Source organism: Cavia porcellus, unplaced genomic scaffold (assembly GCF_034190915.1).
Source record: "Cavia porcellus strain 051 isolate PalLab524CR breed Dunkin Hartley unplaced genomic scaffold, mCavPor4.1 scaffold_14, whole genome shotgun sequence".
Classification (NCBI taxonomy): domain Eukaryota; kingdom Metazoa; phylum Chordata; class Mammalia; order Rodentia; family Caviidae; genus Cavia; species Cavia porcellus.
In genome coordinates this window covers 24,705,038-24,726,204 of record NW_026947497.1, presented here as the reverse complement: position 1 = coordinate 24,726,204, position 21,167 = coordinate 24,705,038, and the positions used below count along the sequence as shown (strand labels likewise).

Genomic DNA, 21,167 nt, shown 5'->3' with positions numbered 1-21,167 from the left:
AATAAAATTTAAATATTTGAGATCAGTTTGTCACAATGCTTAAATTCGTCTATGTAAAGTTAATTGAGAAACCCTATCTCAGCATTTACTCAATAAAGGGCTACTTTATAAGGCACAAGGGATATGACAAATGTATATACAAAAGTTCATTTATGCTCTATTCCTACTATGTGCAAAATGAGTATGTATCTTAAAATGTATTTATAATCTCATAGTGCAGCTAGATGAGAGGATTCTGAATGTTTTCAATACAAAGAAATAATGTATACAGGTGATGGATATGCTAATTATCTTAATGTGATCACTGCTCACTGCACAGTACATGTATATGTATTGAAACTTCACACTATACTCTGTGGATGTGTACATTTATTATGTGTTGATTAAAGAAATTATTTTTGGAACAAAATTACACATAAATATAGGGGAAAAAGGACATCAAAATGTTGATATGGTGCTTGGTATAAAGTAAGCATTCAATATATTCATTGAGTGAATGACATTTGGATCATTATTTGACACTTATAGCTGATGCCATATTATAAAATTTAGAGAAAACTATAGGCCTCTTTTGCCTTTTGTTCATGTTTGATGAGAAGGTATGCTAACAAAGGTCGAAGAAAATAAAAGATAAGCAATAGGAAGCTCTATAATTGTAAAAACTATTCTCCCCATGGTCTATTCTCTTTCCTTCACACTAAGTTCAAGAAAAAATGGTAAAAAGAACTGTAGAGATTTGTCTGTAACTCAATTCAAATAGGTATTCAGAGCAAAAACCTCAGCTAAGAAAAAAAAGAGGATGCATTAGCTGAAATTTCCAAAATTATTGGTCAGGAAACAACCAGGCAAGATCTCATAAGTAGCAATCCTGGCCTTCTACAGAACTAAAAGAAAAAAACCTTATAGTAGTTTAGTTTAGTCCCATTACTTTACAAGAGTGAAACATGAAGACCTAACAATGCAAGTATGCTTCTGTTCCAGTTATCCACTGCTAGATAATAAACTGTCTCAACAATTCAGTGGCTTAAACAATTACGTTTTATATTTGTATATGTATATTTCCTGGCTCTGGGCTCAAGCAAAAGTTCTTCATGTAGTTATAACTAGATGGTGATTGGGGCTAGATCCCTCTTGAAGGTCTCTCAGGTGGCTGGAGCCTTAACTAGGCCATCAATTGCTAATTATGGCCTCACTATGCAGCCTGACCTTCCTCACAGAATGGTGCCTGTTCCAAGAACAAGTATCCCCAAAATAACCAGAAGTAACTGTTTCCATTTAAATCACACAATATCACTTAACCTGTAGACACAGGCCCACCTGGTTCAAGGACCTAGACACGACTCCCTATAGAAAGAGGATCAACTTCGGGAGACCAGATGAGAATTGAGGCCTAACTGGCCTCCTCCGTGAGCACAAAGGGGAAAGGCAGCAGGTTGTACTCTTTTGGAAACATGAAGGGATGATGACATCGTCAGTTCCAGGAAAAAGTTAGACAGCTGAGATCAGGTTGTTTATCTGGACATGCACTAATGGGTAAGGGAGGCAGATGAAGCTTATGTTACTTTAACTGCTTGTACTCCAGTCTGAATGAATAAAAGCAGGATGAGCCTGCCACTCGGGGCTCCTCAGCCCACTCGAGGCAAGAGTCTCCTAGCTGCCCGCATGTTAAATTGATTCTGTGGCTGTTTGTCTTTCATCTTCTTATGCCCCTCAGTGACAGACTAGAAAGACTAAAGGCTGGAGTGAGCTGGTTCCCCATGGGTGGCACCTGGGCAGGGACCTGGAACTGGTGTACAGTGGTTTGCCACAATCAACATCACATTGTAAGACAATGTGGAAGTCTTGTTGTGACCATTTGGGAATACACATTTCGTACAGATTCCTTTTCTACATGGTTCCTTAGGAACCTTTTTATTGTGACATTTATTACACTGTGTGGGACTGTCTACATCTTCTATAAAAAGAGCTCCACAGTATTCACATTATTAGAATAATTTCTGTAATCCTGGTGCTTAGTAGATACGCCAAACATTTTAATTGCTGAATTGATGAACAAGTGAGTGAAATTCAGACTTTAATTCAGACATTTCTTGGGCTGGGGATTTAGTTCAGTGGCATAAGCACCTGCCTGGCAAGCGCGAGGTCATGAGTTCAAGCCCCAGTACCGCAAAAAAAAAAAAAAAAAAAACAGACATTTCTGAATATTTCTATAAAAGTCCCTTTCAACCCCTTCTTCCTCTTTCCCCACTCCCTTCTTCCCTGGCTCTCTTTGTTGTAGCAAAAGACTTTTAGGTATCTTTGGCCAAGAACAGAAGTGTGAGATAAACTTGCAAACTGACTTATGAACCTATTTATCTAACTCTTAAACTGAGGCAACTTAAAAAACTGTCAGCATTAAGGACCATTATAACTTTTATGTTTCACTAATACATGCTTAAATTTAATTTATCTTTAATAAATAAGGTTCCTACCAGAAGTTTGAGGACTTAACTGAATTCAAACATCATGTTTGTGAGCATCATATATTATATCTAACATTACATCCAAATTTATCAACAACACAAAATGCTCATCTTAACATACATTCAGAGTAACTTACAGAGTTAAGTTTTTCCTCAAAATTGGTAGGCTTATTTTATGACAAGCATTCTTAAAAAGAAACGTAACACCACTCACTGTATGCTAAGTGAAATGGTTTAAAACCAGTCCAGGAACTTAGTGTATTCAAGTGCAAGCATATAATTTAAAAGTATTTTCATTCATAAATTATATATTTTTGTAACATCTTATAGGATACAGTCATTCAAGACTAAATTATCACTGTACAATCAACTTTTTTTCCTGACAGCAAATAAAACCAAGATGAAATAAATTCATATAATTCAAAACTTGAAAATTAGTTAAGCTGTCCCACAGCCTGAAGGCTCAAGTGAATTCAGTAAGCTAAACTGCTTATTTTAAGAATCCTAAGCCCTGCGGTACAGGAGTTACAACTTCACTACTGTACCAAATATCATTAATCATTTCTTAATTTATGGAGACCGTATGTAGTTGTTTTCTATCATCCTCTCACAAGGCATCATTAACCCTGTGTCTCCGCCAACAAGGACTAAATCACTTACCAATTAGTATCTGACCACTCTTCATAGCAGAGCCTCCGGGCAGCAGGCCGTGGACCACAAGCCTCTCTCCGTCGCCCTGCTTCCCCGTTCTTCTCCAGCTCCACTTGGTCTGATGGATAATTCCAACCAATACTTCCAGTAGTTTGAGCTGCTCTTTGGCTTTGGTGACAGTTAGTTTTTTTGGATTTACGTAAACAGTTACGTCTTTGTATCTTTGTTGAACAATGACCCCTGTTTTCTGATTGGACTGATGTTTTAAAATGGATACTGGCCCATTATCGTTGCTATTTTTTTTATTGCGCTTGGGTAAAAGTCTTTTATTTTTTAAAATTTTGGTAAACCGCTTGAGTTTGGGTTCATACTTTTTTCTCTCTTTGTAATCATCATCTTCAATGATAATCTCATTTTCACTGAATCTGACATGGTTCACTGTTGGTGGTATTTCAGGGAGGCGGCTTTCTTCTTCATCCTCACTCAATTCCAAATAAAACAGCTCTCCATTTTTCTGTACACTATCTAGCCAGTCAGGTTCTAGGTCACTAAGAAAAAAAAGAAAAAATGATCTGAATACCAGTTTAATGTAAGAAAACAGTTTCATCAGAGAGTGAGAATGGAGCTAAGCAGAAGGTCAAAGTTCTTTTATTATTTCACAGTTTTCCTTAGCCTTTATGGTTTACTGTGCTCATCAACATTATTTCCTGTAGGCCGCTTTTTGAACAGTCTTGAAAACTAGGAGCTAGGACAAAGGCACAGTGACAGAAAACAGGAGGAAGGGTACAGAGAGGGGGAGAAAGCGTGCACTTTTCTATAACCTATGGGCTTTTGAAATAAAATTTAGTCACTGTGTGGTTATTCAGCATAGACAATTTTAATGGATGATAATTTATATTAACTTGATTATGCAATGATATTCACAGAAACAAACCATTTGGAAACTACATGAAAACATCTTGTTTGCATAAAAATTGCCCAGCATGGATCTCAGGTTAAAATGAAAGCTAAAATTGACCTGCATTTATAGACTTTATAAAAAAACTTTCAAAAAAGAAACACTCATCTCACCTTGAACTAAAAATCACTGCTGAAAACAACCAGTTTATACTCATAGCTAATAATGATCTTTTCTACAGCCTATAATTTTTATAAAATTCCTTTTTATGAGTAACTGTAGTAAGAAAAGTAAAGCACATATTTGCATAATTCATCATGTGATTAGAAAAAAATTCAACAAGGAAACAGGTCATTAAAAAGCTAAAATTATTCCTACTAAATTTATTGAAATACATTAAAAGAACAAAAATACTCATCTTACAGTAGTAAACCTAATCACAAATTATCCTGTTCAGTGTTATGAAGTGCTTGTTCAGTAGAGAAACTTAACATGTGGGCAGAGTCTTTTCAGTAACATGAGCTGTAATATCCTGGACTCAAAGGGTATAATTTGCGTGCTAATCATTCAATTAGGTAGAAGACTTTTCTGTTTATTACAATGCTTATTAGCAACTCTGGTGCTTTTAATTTAAAAATTATATCAAAAGAATGCCTACTTCTATTTTTATTTTATTTATTCATTTATTTTTGAGGCAAGGTTTCACTCACTGTGTAGTTCAGGTTATGCTTGAACTCAAAATGTAGCCCAGGTTGGCTATGAACTCACAGCAATCCTCCTGCTTCAGCCTCCTGAGCACTAAGATTAAAGCCTGCACCACCATGCTCAACTGCTTATTTCTAAAAATCTTTGAAATTAGCCTCTCATATGCCCTGTACTCCATTCTATAACTGGTATCCTTGTCTGTGTCTGTTCATTAATATATAATTTACAGGGGCTGGGGGTTTAGCTCAGCGGCATAAGAGCTTGCTTGAAAACAGGCAGTCGTGAGTTTGATCCCCGGTACTGATAAAAAGGAAAAAGACAAAAAAAAAAAAAAAAAAAAAAAAAAAAAAAAATATATATATATATATATATATAATTTACAAGTAAATATGAGGTTACTTTTTTAAAAAAAGATATAATTAGGTCTAATACCAAAACTAATGCTTCTTTGGTCCTTACTGGTTCTCAGTGGCATCATGGTAGGTTATCATCATTAACCACACATCAGCTGTTTCTACACTCACAGAAGTCAGTAGTTACTGCTATACTTCTCTGAAGAACCTAAATAACTGTATACCCATCATATCATTTAATGATTAATATACCATATTAACTGGCAGACTATAAATACTATGATTATACCTTAATAAATTATAATTATATATATATATATATTATATTTTTGTTTGGTATGTTATTTATAGTAAGTGCATGACCTCGAAGAAGTATGTTTTCTATTTGTTAAATGTAAAAAGGACTCACTGTAATCTGAATGTGAAATCACTTTTTTTCATGATTCAAAGATCCACATGGGCAGGAGATAAAAGGGGCAGTATTTAATAGTGGAACAAATAAACAGCACCAGGTATTAATCATAACTACCCGAATTAAATGCTGAAAACATCCGTTTCCGCCTTTGTTGAAGGGGGAAAAACTGAGAAGGAACATAATCAGTATACCTGGTAAATTCATGACTGAGTCATGCAGGAGTACTCTAACTTAGCTTAGTGGGAATTTGAGAGTGGGGCTGGGTGAGATTTTTACGGTACAAATTATAGAACTGATGTTTTTAAAACAAGAAAGGACTGAAGAAAGAAAAGCCCAAATAAAATTAATGGCTAAACAAAGGTTGGCCAACAGAGCATGGTGTGGGCTTGTAATCTCTGTATTCCTGGAGACTGAGGCAGGAGGGTCTCAAATTCAAGCCCTGCCTGGGCAATTGAGCAACTTAGTGAGATCCTGTTTCAAAATAAAAATAGAAAAAGATGGCTGGGATGTAGCTCAGTGGGAAGGCCCTGGTTCATCCCTAGTACTATAAAAAACAATAGCAACAAAAAAGATAAGCAAAGTTTTGAGAGAATCTCCACCATCTCTACAGTTGCCAGTCATATGGCAGATAGGGAATGACATAAGCGGCCAAGCCCTGATTCTGCACATATAAGGGGGTTTGGGTTTTGTTGTATGGACGAGAAGGCATCAGTGAAGAGTTTTTAAATAGAGAGTTTACATGTCAGATATCTCTGGTAGACCCATGCAGGCAAACAAATAGAAAGTGAGTTTGAGATGGTCAAACTCAAGACAGGAATACTCATCAAAGGGTTATTTCAGGAGTCAAAGCAAAAATGATTAAAGTAACAAAGAGATGAAAAGTAGGAAAACATTTGAGAAATGTTTGAAAATCACGAACTCTGAGACCAAGTGAGAAGATAAGAGAGAAGGGAGTAGTATAGACTAGATTTCTAGCTGGTAACTGCACTTTCCTGCATACACATGCACAGCCATGTTTTACATAAATGGAACATAATGATCACACAGCTTTCCGTTCCTGCCTCTCGCTGACATAATGTTAAAAATTCATGTTTTTATAATATATAAAGATATGTAATCACCTTTATAATTTCTCTCTTAATCATACAGTGTAGAGGCCTATAGGAAGGCGCTTATACTGCTGAGCTAAATCCCCGGCCGGTGTTTGGTTTTTACTTTTGTTTTGCCCAATAAAGTTACAGTAACAATCCTTACATGTATGTATATGTGGAATTTTACCCAAAAGACTATATCAATTCGCATTTTTTCACCTGTAATGTTTAAAAGCCATTTTCTTTCTTTTAGATTTTAAACAATATTTTACTTTAAGAAGTAGAAAAACTGTTGGACATGGGGGTACATGCTTGTAATCCTACCACTCTGGAGGCTGAGGCAAGAGGACTGCCATGAATCCAAGGCCAGCCTTAACTACATAGCAAGACCCTGTCTCAAAAAACAGAAACAAAAACAACAATTTTTTTTTCTTTTAAGAGAGAGAGGGAAATAAAAGCAGGGGGGTACAAAAGGGGAGGGAGGGAGGGGCGAGGGAAGGAAGAGAGTGTGAGATGGGGAGACTGGAGAGAAGAGGGGAGGAGAACACAGAAGAAGAGGAAACATGAGAGACCTCACCCAGGGAGGCAACAAGTAGATAAAAAGAAAATGAACTGAGAAATCAGAGAGCTGGGTTTGAGTTCTATTCTATTTTGATTTTAACCTTCCTAGATTTGATTCACTCATTTATTGCCCCTAAGTGTTAGTCTCCTTATTACTGAAAACAGATACTTAATATGTATCTCGCAGGGTTGTTATCAACAAAAAATAAATGTTGTGCCTGGCATGGTAAGCACCAGAAAACTGTCAGTTTCCTTCCCCTTGTTCTCCAGAGTAAAAACTGGAGAAACACCTTCCTGAGAAACAGCTCTCATGCTTCAGTGCTCCTTTAACTCTTCGTACACAATAAAACTGTATTTAACGACCTCAATTTACCAGGTTGCATGCTAGATGCTGGCAATACAAAAAACAAAAGTTAAAGAATGTTTAAAGTCTCTACAATTGAGTATTCCTGATTCCTTATTCCGCATCCAAATTAATTACTAGTGAGGTAAATTTCAAGAGCATCACTGATCAGTATAAGAAAGTTTAGCAGAAACCAAGGATTGTCTTCCAGTCTTCTAGTTCTACTAGAAGGAAGTGAATGTATTAAAAACAACAAAAAACTACATTTTCATTGTCATTATTCATTTATAACAAAATAAATTAATAACGCTAAATACTCCCCACTCCAGGAAATGGAATTCCATCTTTCCTCCCCTTACGGACTGGCTTCCACCAGAGATGAAAAGTGGGAAACAGAAACTTTACATTGCAGACAACCATTAAACCAAGTGACTGAGGTGAATTTCAGAACAGAAAAGGAGCATTAGTGGAGGAGTGGTGAAATTAGATACAGCTGGGAGTTCAGTTAATGGTGCAGAACAATGTTCACTTCTTAGTTTTGACAAATGAGCAATAGTCACACAAGAAACAACGGGAAATTGGGTAAAGGGTTTACAGTAATGCTGTAGTATACTATGTAAACCTAAACTTACTCCAAAATTTAAAAATTATTTAAAGATAAAAGGAATTACATCCAGTAGTTTTAATTCATGTTTTTATAATGCATATGTCACATTAATCAGCACTGTATTAAATATCCTTGCAACCCTGTCTTAGCCCTTATGTTCAAAACTGCAAAATTCTCATTAGGTAAATTTTTTTCAATCTATAAATGTCTTACTTTTATTTTGCTTTAATGTAAAAAGAGAAATGTTTGCAAAATTTGAAGGCACTTTAATTGATTTCTACACCCTAAATGATATTAACATGAACAAACCTTCTTCCCAGAGAAAGAAAATTTGCTCATAAGTTCACTTATGAAAGTTGTAACATAAACATATGAAAGCAAACAAACTTTAGTAGTGCTAGGACGTTTCTCAATTTCTAAAGTATTCAAGAATTTTAGGTTAACACTAAGTCTCCACCCCTCAAAATTTTTCTAACTCTGGTCTTAATTTGCATTAGTGCCAGCATTTTTCATCATTTAAAATGGTATGGCAACTTTCTTAATTATCAGAACAGTAATTCAATACCAGAGGAGGGGAGCCCCTTTATCTCAAAATCACAAAACACCTACAATAGCAAAGCAGCACCGTCATTCGGCTCACACCACTACACAACTGAAGTGCAGTGCAAATAAACCCCCTTATAGAACCTCAGATGGTCAATTCTAACGAAGCCAACATCCTTCACCACCCCTCCCCCGGGATCACAGATACATTTCTCTGGAAGAAATGAGTTTACAGTCCCTCTTCAAGAACCTTACTCATAGTCACTACTCGCTGAGGTGTAAGAACCGGAGCTGACTCGATCTTCAGAATTGCGATCATCTTCGAAAGTGGGGTCTCCAGAGAGCTCGTCTGGGCTCGCACGCGAGTCGCACAAAGCCGGAGACGCCATAGTCAAAAATACACCAAGTACACAAATTCAAATCCCGCAGCCACTACCTACGGGGGCCGCCATGTTGCCTGTGCCTGGGAAGAGGCCGAGGACACGTGACATTAGTGCTTAGCTGCAATTGGTAGCGGCTTGGTTGCCAGGGAAACGGGGAAGCTTCCCAGAAAGAACAAAGTGGAGACTGAAAAGAGGCAATAAATTGAAGTTCCCACGAAGGCATTCCAGTTGCCTTTTTCTATGCTGACTGGCCTCTAAGAGATGTTCAGTTTGGGTTTACTTAGAGTTAAAGGAAACTAGTACTCTTCGCCTTTCCTTAGGGACTCTGCATCAGTGAAAGCTTTTAAACCCCTCCTCAAAGTGTTAATGTAAATATGCTCAATTATGTCTACGCATGTTTTTTCAGTTACATTTTTACAGATCTTCCAATTAGATAGAGTGCTTCAAGTGGGTGAAAGACAATACAATATTGTGAAATCAACTTCGTTTTTATTTTCTAATACGAAATTTATAATATGATGACATGTTCTCTTCACAGTTTGGGAGTGTGAACAGGCAATTTAATGGATGTTTGTGAATACTTAACCCAACTCTTTAAATACAAAATAATAGGTATCAATGATTGAAAGTCAGCTGCTGTTCAAATTAAGTGTGCTTCCTCTATTCATATATAGTACCATGTTAAGCACTTATGTTACATACAGCAAAGTAAATATTTATAATAAGGGAACTGAGTTTTAGGTAACATCTCCTTAATAGTTATATAACTAGCAGTCAACAAAGCCAACCAACAAGTAAACATCAGGCATTACACTACATTTTCTCCCTGAATCCAATACAGTTTATTAACTACCTTTTCTTTGGTTTTGATTTCCATGATTTCGGGAACCAAAGTCAGAAAATATTAAAAGATTCTGGATGTGAATGATAACATTGTTTTAAATTATGTGCCATGCTAAGTAGCATGATGAACTCTCCTCATGTTACAACTGGCCAGATCGAAAATCTTTTCTTTGGCCAGTGTATGGGTGCCATGTATAGTAAGCCATAATGAACTTAGTAACTAACTGGGTTATGAGATAATCTGTCACGTTATTGGAACCATAGTGTTTGTGTTCAAGTAAGATCACTAGTAGGTTAATGTTAGGTCATAAGGCCTACGTCAATTCACATCACTTAATCTCACGTTTTAGACTCTACTTTCACCTGCAATCAATACAGAAGCCTTCTGTAACTTTAAAATAAACTTTTAATAGAGATTTCTGCTTGCCAACCTTCAAGCAAGCAATGCTTCAGGAGTGGGCATCAGCTGGTTATCCTCTAATCCAGAAGATAATTCTGCCACTATCTTCTTGTAGATAGTGTCAGATCCCACAGGTGGAGAGCAGAGTGCCCTGTTTAATTTTAGAGGGCAATTGCAAGCTTCATATTGTTTTGATCCATGTTTCTGACCCACCAGCTATAAACTGGGTTTCTCACAATCCTCTCCTTGGATTTGATTAATGTGCTTGAGCAGCTTACAGAACTTATGGAAATACTTATAACTATTGCTTTATTCATATAAGATGTTACAAAGGATATAGATGAAGAGATGCACCAGGTGATGAACTAGAGGAATGCAGAGCTTCCATGACCTCTTTGAGCATAGCCTTCCCCCAGGGACCAATCAGCATTCAGCTATCCAGAAGTGCTCCAAATTCTGGCCTTTTGGGGTTTTATGGATTTTGTGCCTTATATAGGCATGATTGCTAATGGACAAAGTAGAGAAACCCAAAAGATTCATACTTGACTATACAGCATTTATTTCTCTTGGGTATTGGACAGAGTTCCCTGGGGAATGAGAAGTGTCATATGATCTTCTACCAGACAACAGTAACTAAAGAGTTTCTTTATAGATACGTCCAAGACAGAAATGTTGGAAATCTTTAGAGTTTCTAAGATCTGCCTTAGAGAGTTATAAACCTGGAGCTATGGATGAAAACCAAGTATGTATGCAACGGTTTTACAGTCATACAGGCATTGTATCATGTCATCATCACAAGAAGAGTAAGTATACTACAATAAGGTAATTTTAGAGAAAACATTCATATAGCTTATTATAATATATTATAATTTTTCTATTTCAATATTGTTAATTTCTTACTGTAACTATAAAGTTTATCATTGATATATATGAATAGGGAAAACATACACTATATGTATATACACACATTGTATATACACATGCATACACATTATATACATATGCATACACACATACTATATATAGAGACAGAGAAAATATTGCTAATCTGCAAATTCAGAATCCAAAGTGCCCCAAAATCTGTAGCATTCTGAATACCAACAGGACCCAAGTGGGAAATTCCACACCTCACCTTATTGACAAGTCACAGTCAAACTATAGGCAAGCCAAAGATATTATGTAAAGTTACATTCATGCTGTACATACATGTTGTATTCATGTATACATTCATGTATAATGTGCATATAGAATTTAAATGAATTTTATGTTTAAACTTGGGTCCCATCCCCCAATAAGTTTCATTATGTATATGCAGATATTCCAAAATTTAAAACTTCATAATTCAAAACACTTGTGTGCCCAGGCATTTTGGATAAGGGATAATCGACCAGGTACAGAACCCAAGGTTTCAGGCATCCATTGGTATTCTTGGAGCATATCCTGGGCAGATAAGGAGGGAAGGGAAACTAGTGTAATTCAATTATTGTGGGTCTATTTTAAGAAAATAAGGCATATAAATAAAAGTTATAAGCTCCGTAAGAGTTACAAGCTGAAAGTACTATGAACAGAAGAAAGTGAAATCCCTTCCCCCACCCCTTTTTTGAGACAGGGTTTGGTTGTATAGTTAAGGCTGGGCTTGAACTCGGGCAATCCTCCTACCTCAGCTTCATGTGGGGCGCGAGCATGGCCCTGTTCCTGGAGCACTCCAGGTTGTTTTGCAGGTGCCAGAGGCTGAGTGATGGCATTGTTTTGTGGGTGACTCAGGTGCAGATAGCTGGCTGTTGGTAGTGTCACCCCTGGGTTTGTTAGGCTCTGTGGGAGATCGTGTGGAGGCTGAGATAAATAGGGGAAGGAAGCCTGTTTTCGCTCTGGGGTGGGGGGCAGGTTGTCCTCTTCAGCACTGCTCACTTTTCTGGTTGGATGGATAGGGGGCAGGTGGAGCGCTTGAGGGCCCAGCGCTGGAACTACAGGCGTGTACCGCCATGCCCAGTGAAATCACTCCTTTATAAAATTAATATTATGAGTTTAAGTAGAAATTTTTTCAAAGAGTAATTATCAGGGAAATGTTTATGTTAAAACAAGTATAAAAGGATATAACTTTATAATCTCAAAGCATATGTGCTGAAGATTCAATTTAAACTAGATGAACAGATGGAAACTGAAAGGCAAATGAACAATTATAATGTACCACAGTAAGTATTATAAAAACATAAGGTTCTAATGGACTGCCCAGAGAAACCCAAGGTAGCACGAGTATCCACAATTTCTTAGCGAAAACCTTATTTTCTCTCATTATTATGAGGTGTTCCCAAGAAAGAAGAGTAGTAGATTAATCCTCATGTGATCCATCGTGTTATTTACAAGTAGACCTCAAAAGAGCCTGGACAGTAGCAGTCAAACATTTACACTTTTAAACTATAATTTAGTTTCAATTGTCACATTAGACTGTATACACATGAATTTCCTACGTTTTATGTTTTAGTTGTATTCATTTCTAAATGTGTTCTGTTATAGCTGAATAACTACTGGATTTCATTATGTACTTTATTGGTATCAATTACAAGAATTAATTTTCACTATTTTTTATCATCTATATAACTATAAAGCCTAATGTATACCTTGTTTATTTCAAATTATAATAAAAGCCTTTAAATCATTCTTGGAAATCCACAAGAGTTTTTTTCCCCCTCTTGGAAGATGTCCACATATCATCTGAGAAATAGAATAGGAGCCTCGTTTGTAAAGAGATAATATGCAAAATGAGGTCCTTGAGGAGATAAGGACCCACAATAGCCCTGCCCTGAGGCTGGAAGGACGGCCCAAAGGATGGGCAGTGTAGATGCTTAGCTGAGACTTCAGGCAGGAAGCAGCAGCAGTCTACCTGTGTTATAGTTTATTTTCTCTGGTAAGAAGACAGCAATCTTGCAAGCTGAAAGTAGAGGACTTAATGGGCTAAAATTTCAACAGAGTGGAGCCAGGAAGAAAGGAAACAAAGGAAAGGAAACATTTCCATCAGCATTGTGATTGTACACAAAAATACATTATTTTTAAAATCAGAAAAACTATTTTTTAATGTTGAAGTCACTATAATAGTTACTGTATGTTTCTGGTAAAACATATACTTATTTCCACAATCTCAAGTGTTAAAAATTAGCAAAGATTCTGTTACAAAATAAATGCTTTAGGCACCTCATTTTTTAAAAATAGTGCATGTTAGTAGCAAATAATGAAATTATGATGCTATACTGGTCCATGTATCATGTTATGACTATTTTCATGCCCATTAGCCCCCTCTGCTCTCCCCAAACTCCTCTCTTCATCAATAGCAGACCTAGTTTCTTACCCTCTTTTTAGGCATCTCTTTCATAAGTCTTTCTCCATTTTTAAAGCAACATACTGGGAGAATAAAACTGACATTTTAAATTTAAACAAAGTATCACATCTTCCTTCCAACAAACATTCTATTTTTCTACAAGTATCCAATAATTTTACTCTGGACACATAAACCTCCAATGACACCTCATTATGCGGATAATTAAGTCCAAGCTCTATATTCAGTATCTTTTAAAAATTCTTTTTCCCAAAACCACAAATGAATGAGCACCAAATAGGAGTTAGATGCTTTATTTCCCCACTACATCTTAAGATAATAAAGTATGTCCAACTTGCCTGATGAAAAGAAGCACCTGAGACTTGTTAAACCTGCAGAGTTTGAGGGGCTGCCCCACATCAAGGGGATCAGAGTTTCCAGAGGGAATTGGAATTTCTACTTTAAATAAGTGTCCCCATTGATTCTGTGAACCCGGATAACACTACTCCCATACTCTCCCATGTATACTGTGCATGTGTATATCATATTTCAATATATAGTTCTGTGCTTCCTAAGTACAGGCTCAAGGGTCATTTTCTTAGTAGACTGGAACCACTCCCAGCTTCTGAATTTGAGCCTGGCAGCCAGACCTCTCCCTGCTGCAGAATCCGTCCTCTGTATCACCTTGAGCAATTCAATTTAAGCTTCACTTTCCTAACCTATAAATTCAGATACTGGCACATATCTTATGGAAACATCTGGGATTCATTGAGTTAATGTATGTACAGTACTTTTAGTACATAAAGTATCAATAAGACATATCTTTTACTCTTATGGTTCTCTCAGAGAGGACTGATACTTCTACAAAATTCTCTCTTTGAAATACATTTACTACATTTTCCTTCAAGACTCTATTCAAACAGCACTTTTCAAAAAGCTTTCCCAGATGCCTCTCGTACCGCTATAAGAATTCCTCTTTCCATCTTCCCCTTATAATACAGCTCATAAAGGGCTAGTGTAACTAATGTTAGTCTGTCTTGAATTGAAATTAGGAATAAATCTATGTTCGCCACCAGATGACAATCTGTCCGAGAACAGGACTCATTGTTTTTGTGGTACTGGGAATAAAATCCAGGGCCTTCACAGAGTTACATCCCCAGGCCCCTTTTTATTTTTGATTTTGAGACAGGATACCAATAAGTTGCTAAATTTCCCAGGCCAACCTTGCAGTTGTGATCCTCCTGCCTCAGCCTCCTGGAAGTGATGAGATTATAGACATGGACAACCAAATCCAGCTCTTTATTTATTTTCCATCTTTCATCTCTCACATGGTCGAAATGGAGGGGAAACAAAGCCCCATAAAAATATAACTACGAAGAAATGTTTTTCTACTAGATATGTCCCTGGGCTGTATCAACTTTGTTGGTTGAAGTTTAATGTGTTAGTTTAATGGACAAAAGACAACAACAGAAAGTTGCCACCTGGTTGATCACTCAGAAAAAAAAAAATAATAGCAACCACTTGGTATTCTTAATTCTCAGGAGATAGTGTTAACTAATAATATTTCTAATTTTATATATCTTACCTGTACTAATCTTATTAATAGGAGAGAATCAAACAAGGAAAAGAGCAGAATGCCATTTTCCAGGTCTTTATGAAAATCCTCTCTCTGTTTCATAATTAGTAATTACAAGAAGATTTAAAAGATTTAGAATTCAATATTTTCTATTACCAAGTACACAAACGGCCAGCCATCTCTTCTAAGGCTCAAATATGTTAAGTTGAAGACATATGAGACATGGGTTCCTTATTTCCATAGATTATCATCTCAATTAGGCAAACAATACAATTCTGACATAAAATACACCAGATAAGAACATGATTAAATATTTAGTTTCTTTAGCAGGTTCAAGAGCTCTTTCTCTAATGGAAGAGTAGCTAGCAATGAGCAGTAAGTGAAAACAAGGTCACAGGAGGTCATCTTCATTAAAAACCTTAAACTATAGGGTAAAAGTCTGTTAGTCATTAATATTACCTTAACCATAAATACAAATACTTCAAGAACTATGTAGTAATACTGATAAGCACAATTATTTCTTAAGTCAAAAATAACTATCTTGGTAGTTCAGTAAAATATCCTTTTAAAATTGAGACTTTGTAATTAGAACTTTTCAAATTTAAGATAAAGTCATAATAAATAAAAGTGTTTCAGCAATGCTAAATTTATGGAATTAATTATGGCCTAAATTCTTATTTTCTTATATAAATTACTTGCCAAAAGGTATGAAACTTAAGTATTGTAAGATCATGTACCCTATGTTTGAATAATAATGGAATGCAGGTAAAAATCCAGAGGTAGGCATGAAAGTAACTACAGAAGGCAAAGCTCAAACCCCAAGCCCATTCATTTACTTTGATTGCACTTTATATCATCATTTATAAATTATTAAAAAATTGATGAACTGTTCTCCTGCTGTAAACTAGTAGTTGCCAGCTAGAAGGAAAGGAGGCTCCCTAAAAGCTAGAGTATAACAGCCCAGAAACTGTTACTGGCTCACAATTTACCAATGAAGAGGAAATTAGGAAACATAAAGGAGAATAAGAGTTAGAAAAAACCTATCCCTTACAACGGGTGTCAAAAGCTCTACTAGCATCTTACAAAGAATCACAGCACTGTCAAAACTTCTAATGATTTGACAATGACTGTCCAGATGCTTGACAGTTCCTAAACATCATGCATCCCCTGCCAGAGGACCTGAACTCTCTGACACTAATGATGAAGTGAACATGGACAAAGTAAGTTTCTTCACTTGAAGGTAGCAAAAATAGTCTCCTCCACTCTACAAGGTTGCTAAAATTCAAATAAGATAACTTCCAAATTCTAATGCCTTCTACCGTAAACAATAGATCAGTCTATGCTTTATGCTATATTTTCAAAAATTTTAATTATTATTTTAGTTTTCACTATTAGAGTTTTAAAAGATACTGCATATTCTTTTACAACAAAAATATTATTTAATAGGACATATCTTTACCCCTGAAAATTCTAGATATTTGAGATGTTTTGAATATGCTTATTTTTCTGTTGGCAAGAGCATGAAATTTGAGTCATTAGTTTGAGGTGCTGGGAGGCTGAACTCTAGTTTATGCTGCCTTAATTGTAAAAAGAAAATCAGCACTTTATCCTGGACCAGCACTACTCATTAGCGACTAGGCTTTGGGTAGTCACTTAGTTGAGTCTTAGCACCTTTAGCGGTAACTGTCTTTTTATGTTCTGGTTCAGCTTTCTAGGACAGTTGTTAACATAATCCCTTTATCTGACAAAAATGTATTTTTATAGAGCATTGGATGTAATTGGAAATTCGTATTACCATCCTATGAAGTATTATCCCTCGCCTTTATGTTGCAGAAAAATTAAGAAAGTAGAGACCTTTAAAGTTTTGTCAAACCATATGACTATATACAACAGAAACAAGACTCTAAAGATTAAATTGCAATAGCTTTGTGCATGAATATTTTAAAAATGTCTGTCCAAAATACTTAGCGCTAACATGATTATTTGCATACCCCTTAAAATCAAGATGAACAAAAAGTTAATTTACTTAAGTAAAAGTAACTAAGAAATGTAATACTGAAGCTTTCCCCTGGCTCAGACAACATGAACTTTTTTTTCCCAAAAAGTAGACTAGCTGAATTTCTTTTTTTGACTGAGCAAATCTCATTTTAGCATTGACATTTTAAAGTTAACACCTCATGCAGAAAAAAGTCTGCAATTTTTCATCAATTTTGGTTTGGCAAAAGGATTATTTTCAAAAATGCAGCAATTTAATGCTTTACATTGTGAAAGCTATATTTGCAATGGAAAATATACAAGTAATTTTTAAAACCCCTTTGAAATAAAATGTAAAAATAGAATAGTACACTATGCTTTTGTCTCTGAATTTTATCCCTAAGGCCACTGGTCTGTTTAATGAAATTGCCAACATTTTGTTGATACTTACAATGAAAGAAAACATTAAAAATTTTCAAAACTAACTTTTAAAACATAAGCCACGCACCAGTCTAGCTCATAAGGACAATGATAAGGAAATGCATGTGATTTAAAAGTTATCTGATTTCTCTAATTTCTTTTACTTTATGTCTAAATGAATCTATAGATGTAAATAAGAAACATGATTAAATGTGAATGTGTGTGAAAATATAGCTATATCATAAGAAAGAGAAACTTTTACAGATGTCTCAAAGTTTTAACAAGTGTGTTTGAAAATACTAAACATTAATAAAAATCATTGCAAAAGCAAAAGATGTTTCATATTCTGTTAAAAATAAATTACTGTTAGCCACGATACTGACACACACATTTATAGCTTCAGATTCCTCTGGTCTCTAAAGCATATGGGAGCAGTTATTTGTAATTCAGATGAAGTAGTTTTTCATTCTAATACTGAGCAGGTTTACTCCAGAAATACTCCACTACTTCCGAAATAGTCCTCTCAGTTTTGATGACGTTCTCTTTTCTCATTCAACAGGTTTGTGCTTCTGATGTGAAACTCTGTAGTGTTAATTAGTTTGGAATTTTTTGGCACTGAACATTTCAAACATGAAAGGTACAAAGAAATTCTCTAAGAGCAAAGTCTTAAGCATTTGAAACAAATTCCTCTTTCCAGCTTTGCCAGTCATGCTGTGAAGGAGTTTCTAGTTAATGCTTCTTGGGGTTAGTTTTGGATTGTAATTTTGTCAAATACAAGGGGAATTGTCCTTCAGAATTTAACAGAACACTCTGTTAACCACTCATGTGATAATGTTTTATTTTATATGGCAACAGCTCTCGAGGGGTGGAAACTGAAATGGAGAAAACTGTAGAATATTGTTAAGTTTCAGAAGACAGCTCTTAAATAGAAGAAACTGTTTCTTCCTCCCACGTCTTTTTACTCACACTTCCAATGGTACAGGATTTCTACAGCTCATCTGGTTTTGTACAGTCTTAAAAGGGTCACTTGAAACGTTTACAGATGAGAGAACTCACATAAACCTTCCTCTGAAAGATATTTACTGAACATCCTCTACTCCTCACCACAAATGTATTCAAGAGAAACTGTTGATATACAGTATTTCTAAATTAGTTATTTTTCCCCCTTTCTTTTCTCTAAATCATATCTCATGAAGGTCAGGCCTTTCCAAAGTCAAAGCAGCGTTAACTGGCTGGCATTCCATCCATTCACTCTTAAAATTCAAACAGATTTTGTTCTTCATGTGGATTCTTAATTCTATAAACTCATCACAGTTACCATGGTTTTAATATTTGTTAGTCTATTTTGCATAAAGGATAAGGTTGCACAAAGGTCCTAGCAGCTAGTGCATACAGTAACAGTTTATGGAAAGTTGAGTTCTGATCCTTCTTAGGGGACCACTTAAATTTCTTTTGTGTAGTGTTTGGAAGCACGCGTGCACTTCCTGGTGTGGGAGGGGGTGGGGTCTTAGATGATTTAAGGAAGAGGCTCCTTCTAACTGCATTCACAACTAAAGTCTAAACAAAACTCTCAGCTAAATATGTTCCTGGAGGAAAGCTAGAGGTGTTTCAAAGACAGCTTTGTTTAGGTGTTCTTTCCCTTCTCTATCAAGTAGTGTTTTTTGGAGGAGATGGATGATCCCACCCACGCGGGGCTGGCGTCTCTGCAGCGGGCTGGGTGGATCGCCAGGGCAAGATTCTGGAAGGGGTTGGAGGACCACAGCGCCCCTTCCTGCAGCAAAAGCTGCACAGAGAACCCCCAAATCAGAAGCTTCTGCAAGACTCCAACAAGAAAAGCTGTCCCTCCCCCTCCGGAATCCCGGGAGCACCAAGGGCGGTCCTTCCCGAGCCCCCGGCCACACTGACCTGTGTAACAGGACACGCTGCACGGAGTCCAGGTCCTCCAGGTTCCGGGGGGCAGGCTTAGGGATGCTGACCCTGCCCACCTGAAACATGCCCCCTCCAGAATCGCTGCGAAGGTGCTTAGCAGGTAACTGAGGGCTGGTGCAGCGCGCCGCGGGGTCTCACCCCGCCGCTCTCCAGCACAGCAGCGGATCGCGGGCTGAAGGAAACGCCCGCCAGACCGCCAAAGCGCGGAGTCCCAGGCGCGGAGCCGGCGGTGTTGGCGCCCGGTCCTCCTACCGCCTCAGGACCTCGTATCTCCGGGACCCCAGGGGGCGCTCAGTCGGCCCACCCTCGTTAAGGCTCGCCAGGTCCGGGGTGCGCCCTTCCACGGCTGGGTCCCCCGACTGCTCCTGCTAGCCTAACCACAAGGCTAAGTTCCGTGCGTGCGTGCGGAGAGCCGTCGGGCGCTGCGCTCTCTCGCCGCCTAGCGCGGGAGGCGGCCCTTCACCCTGCGTCGGGGACACCGAGGCTCCCCGCGCCGCGGACACCGGTGTCCAGGCGCCGCCCCCAGCGAAGGAAGCCGCCACCTGAAGTTTCAGGCGCCGTGATCAAGAGAGGCGTGAAGGAGGCTCTAAGTGGATTCTGAGGCTGACTGCTCCACGGAAAACTGGGAAATGTGTAGAAAAGAGAGGCAAGCCAGATGTTTAATATCGGCTCCAGAAAGCCACATAAGTTCACTCTCCATGTAAACATGTATTGATCACCTGTTATCTGCCAGGCTGAGTTCTGGTCCCTAGAAATACAAAGATGAACAAAAGGTGGGTGCTGACCTGCCTGCTGTGCGCCTGCTTTCCTCTTTGGGGAATCTATTTGTTTAAAAACATACTGTATTTGACCTCAGGAGGTAGTCTCCTGACTCAGACAATTAGCTATTTCCATGGATTCTTTTGTGTCTGTGGTCCAGAAAAGGGGAAAAGGAAGGGGAAAAGGAAAGTTAGCTGGGTATTTTTCCATCATGCAACAATGATCCATGTGTGACTTTCTGCTCTGGCCTTAATCCCAGTGCCAGTCAGAATGATAAGGGGGGACAATAGAGGAAAAATAAATGAAGAAACTGAAAAATGATATTTTAAATATGAGAAAACATTGATTGTGTAGACTATAGACTGAACTTAATCCGTAATAGGTTAAACATGTAGTTTTTTTTGGGGGGGGGGTCAGTTTCTGCAATTGTGATTGCCAAGTGGCTGAAGAAGGTGAATAATGGATGGCGGTCACATTTCTTAGTATATAGACTTTTGCCTAATTCTTCTGTTTTTAGTGTTTCCTGAACACTGTCCTACAGTCTGCTTGGTGTTCTTAAGTCCTTATTCTTGAGGGCATGTGGGTCAGTCACTAGAAGCTGCGATTGACCCTTGCTGATTGCCGGCAAACAAATTTGGACTGCACCTCTGAAAACCCAAGGAACCAAATTCTGCAAACATGTATAAACTTGGTAAAGGACTTTCTTCTCTTGTCCACAGACCCTGCAGAAAGGAGTTTAGTCCCACTGAAACCTTGATTTTGTCCTGTGACATCCTGAGTCAACCAAGTAGAGAACTTGGTTGAGACCCAGTAGACTCCAGAACTAGTAAATGGGTCTTGCTTAAGACTGCCAAGTGTGTGGCATTTTTAAATGGGAGCAATAGAAATCTAATACAGTGTGTTTTCAGAGTTGGTGATAGTAAACTGTCTATGGAACAATTCCC

General features: G+C 37.4%; 1 protein-coding gene across 2 annotated transcripts in view; it reads right to left on the bottom strand.

The window, feature by feature from the left end:
• Positions 1–19,833, bottom strand: part of Intu (inturned planar cell polarity protein) — a 69,630-nt gene extending 49,797 nt beyond the window's left edge. The window contains exons 1-2 of one of the 2 annotated variants that reach the window (XM_023560321.2): positions 19,441–19,833; positions 3,123–3,661 (exon numbers count right to left, since the gene is read on the bottom strand). In XM_023560321.2, the coding sequence (XP_023416089.1) occupies positions 3,123–3,661; positions 19,441–19,529 (628 nt within the window). In that variant the 5' untranslated portion in view covers positions 19,530–19,833. Of the gene's footprint in view, positions 1–3,122; positions 3,662–8,884; positions 9,106–19,440 lie in introns of those variants that run through there. The other variant, XM_003477125.5, reaches the window with a different exon arrangement.
• Between the last annotated feature and the right edge of the window lie 1,334 nt (positions 19,834–21,167).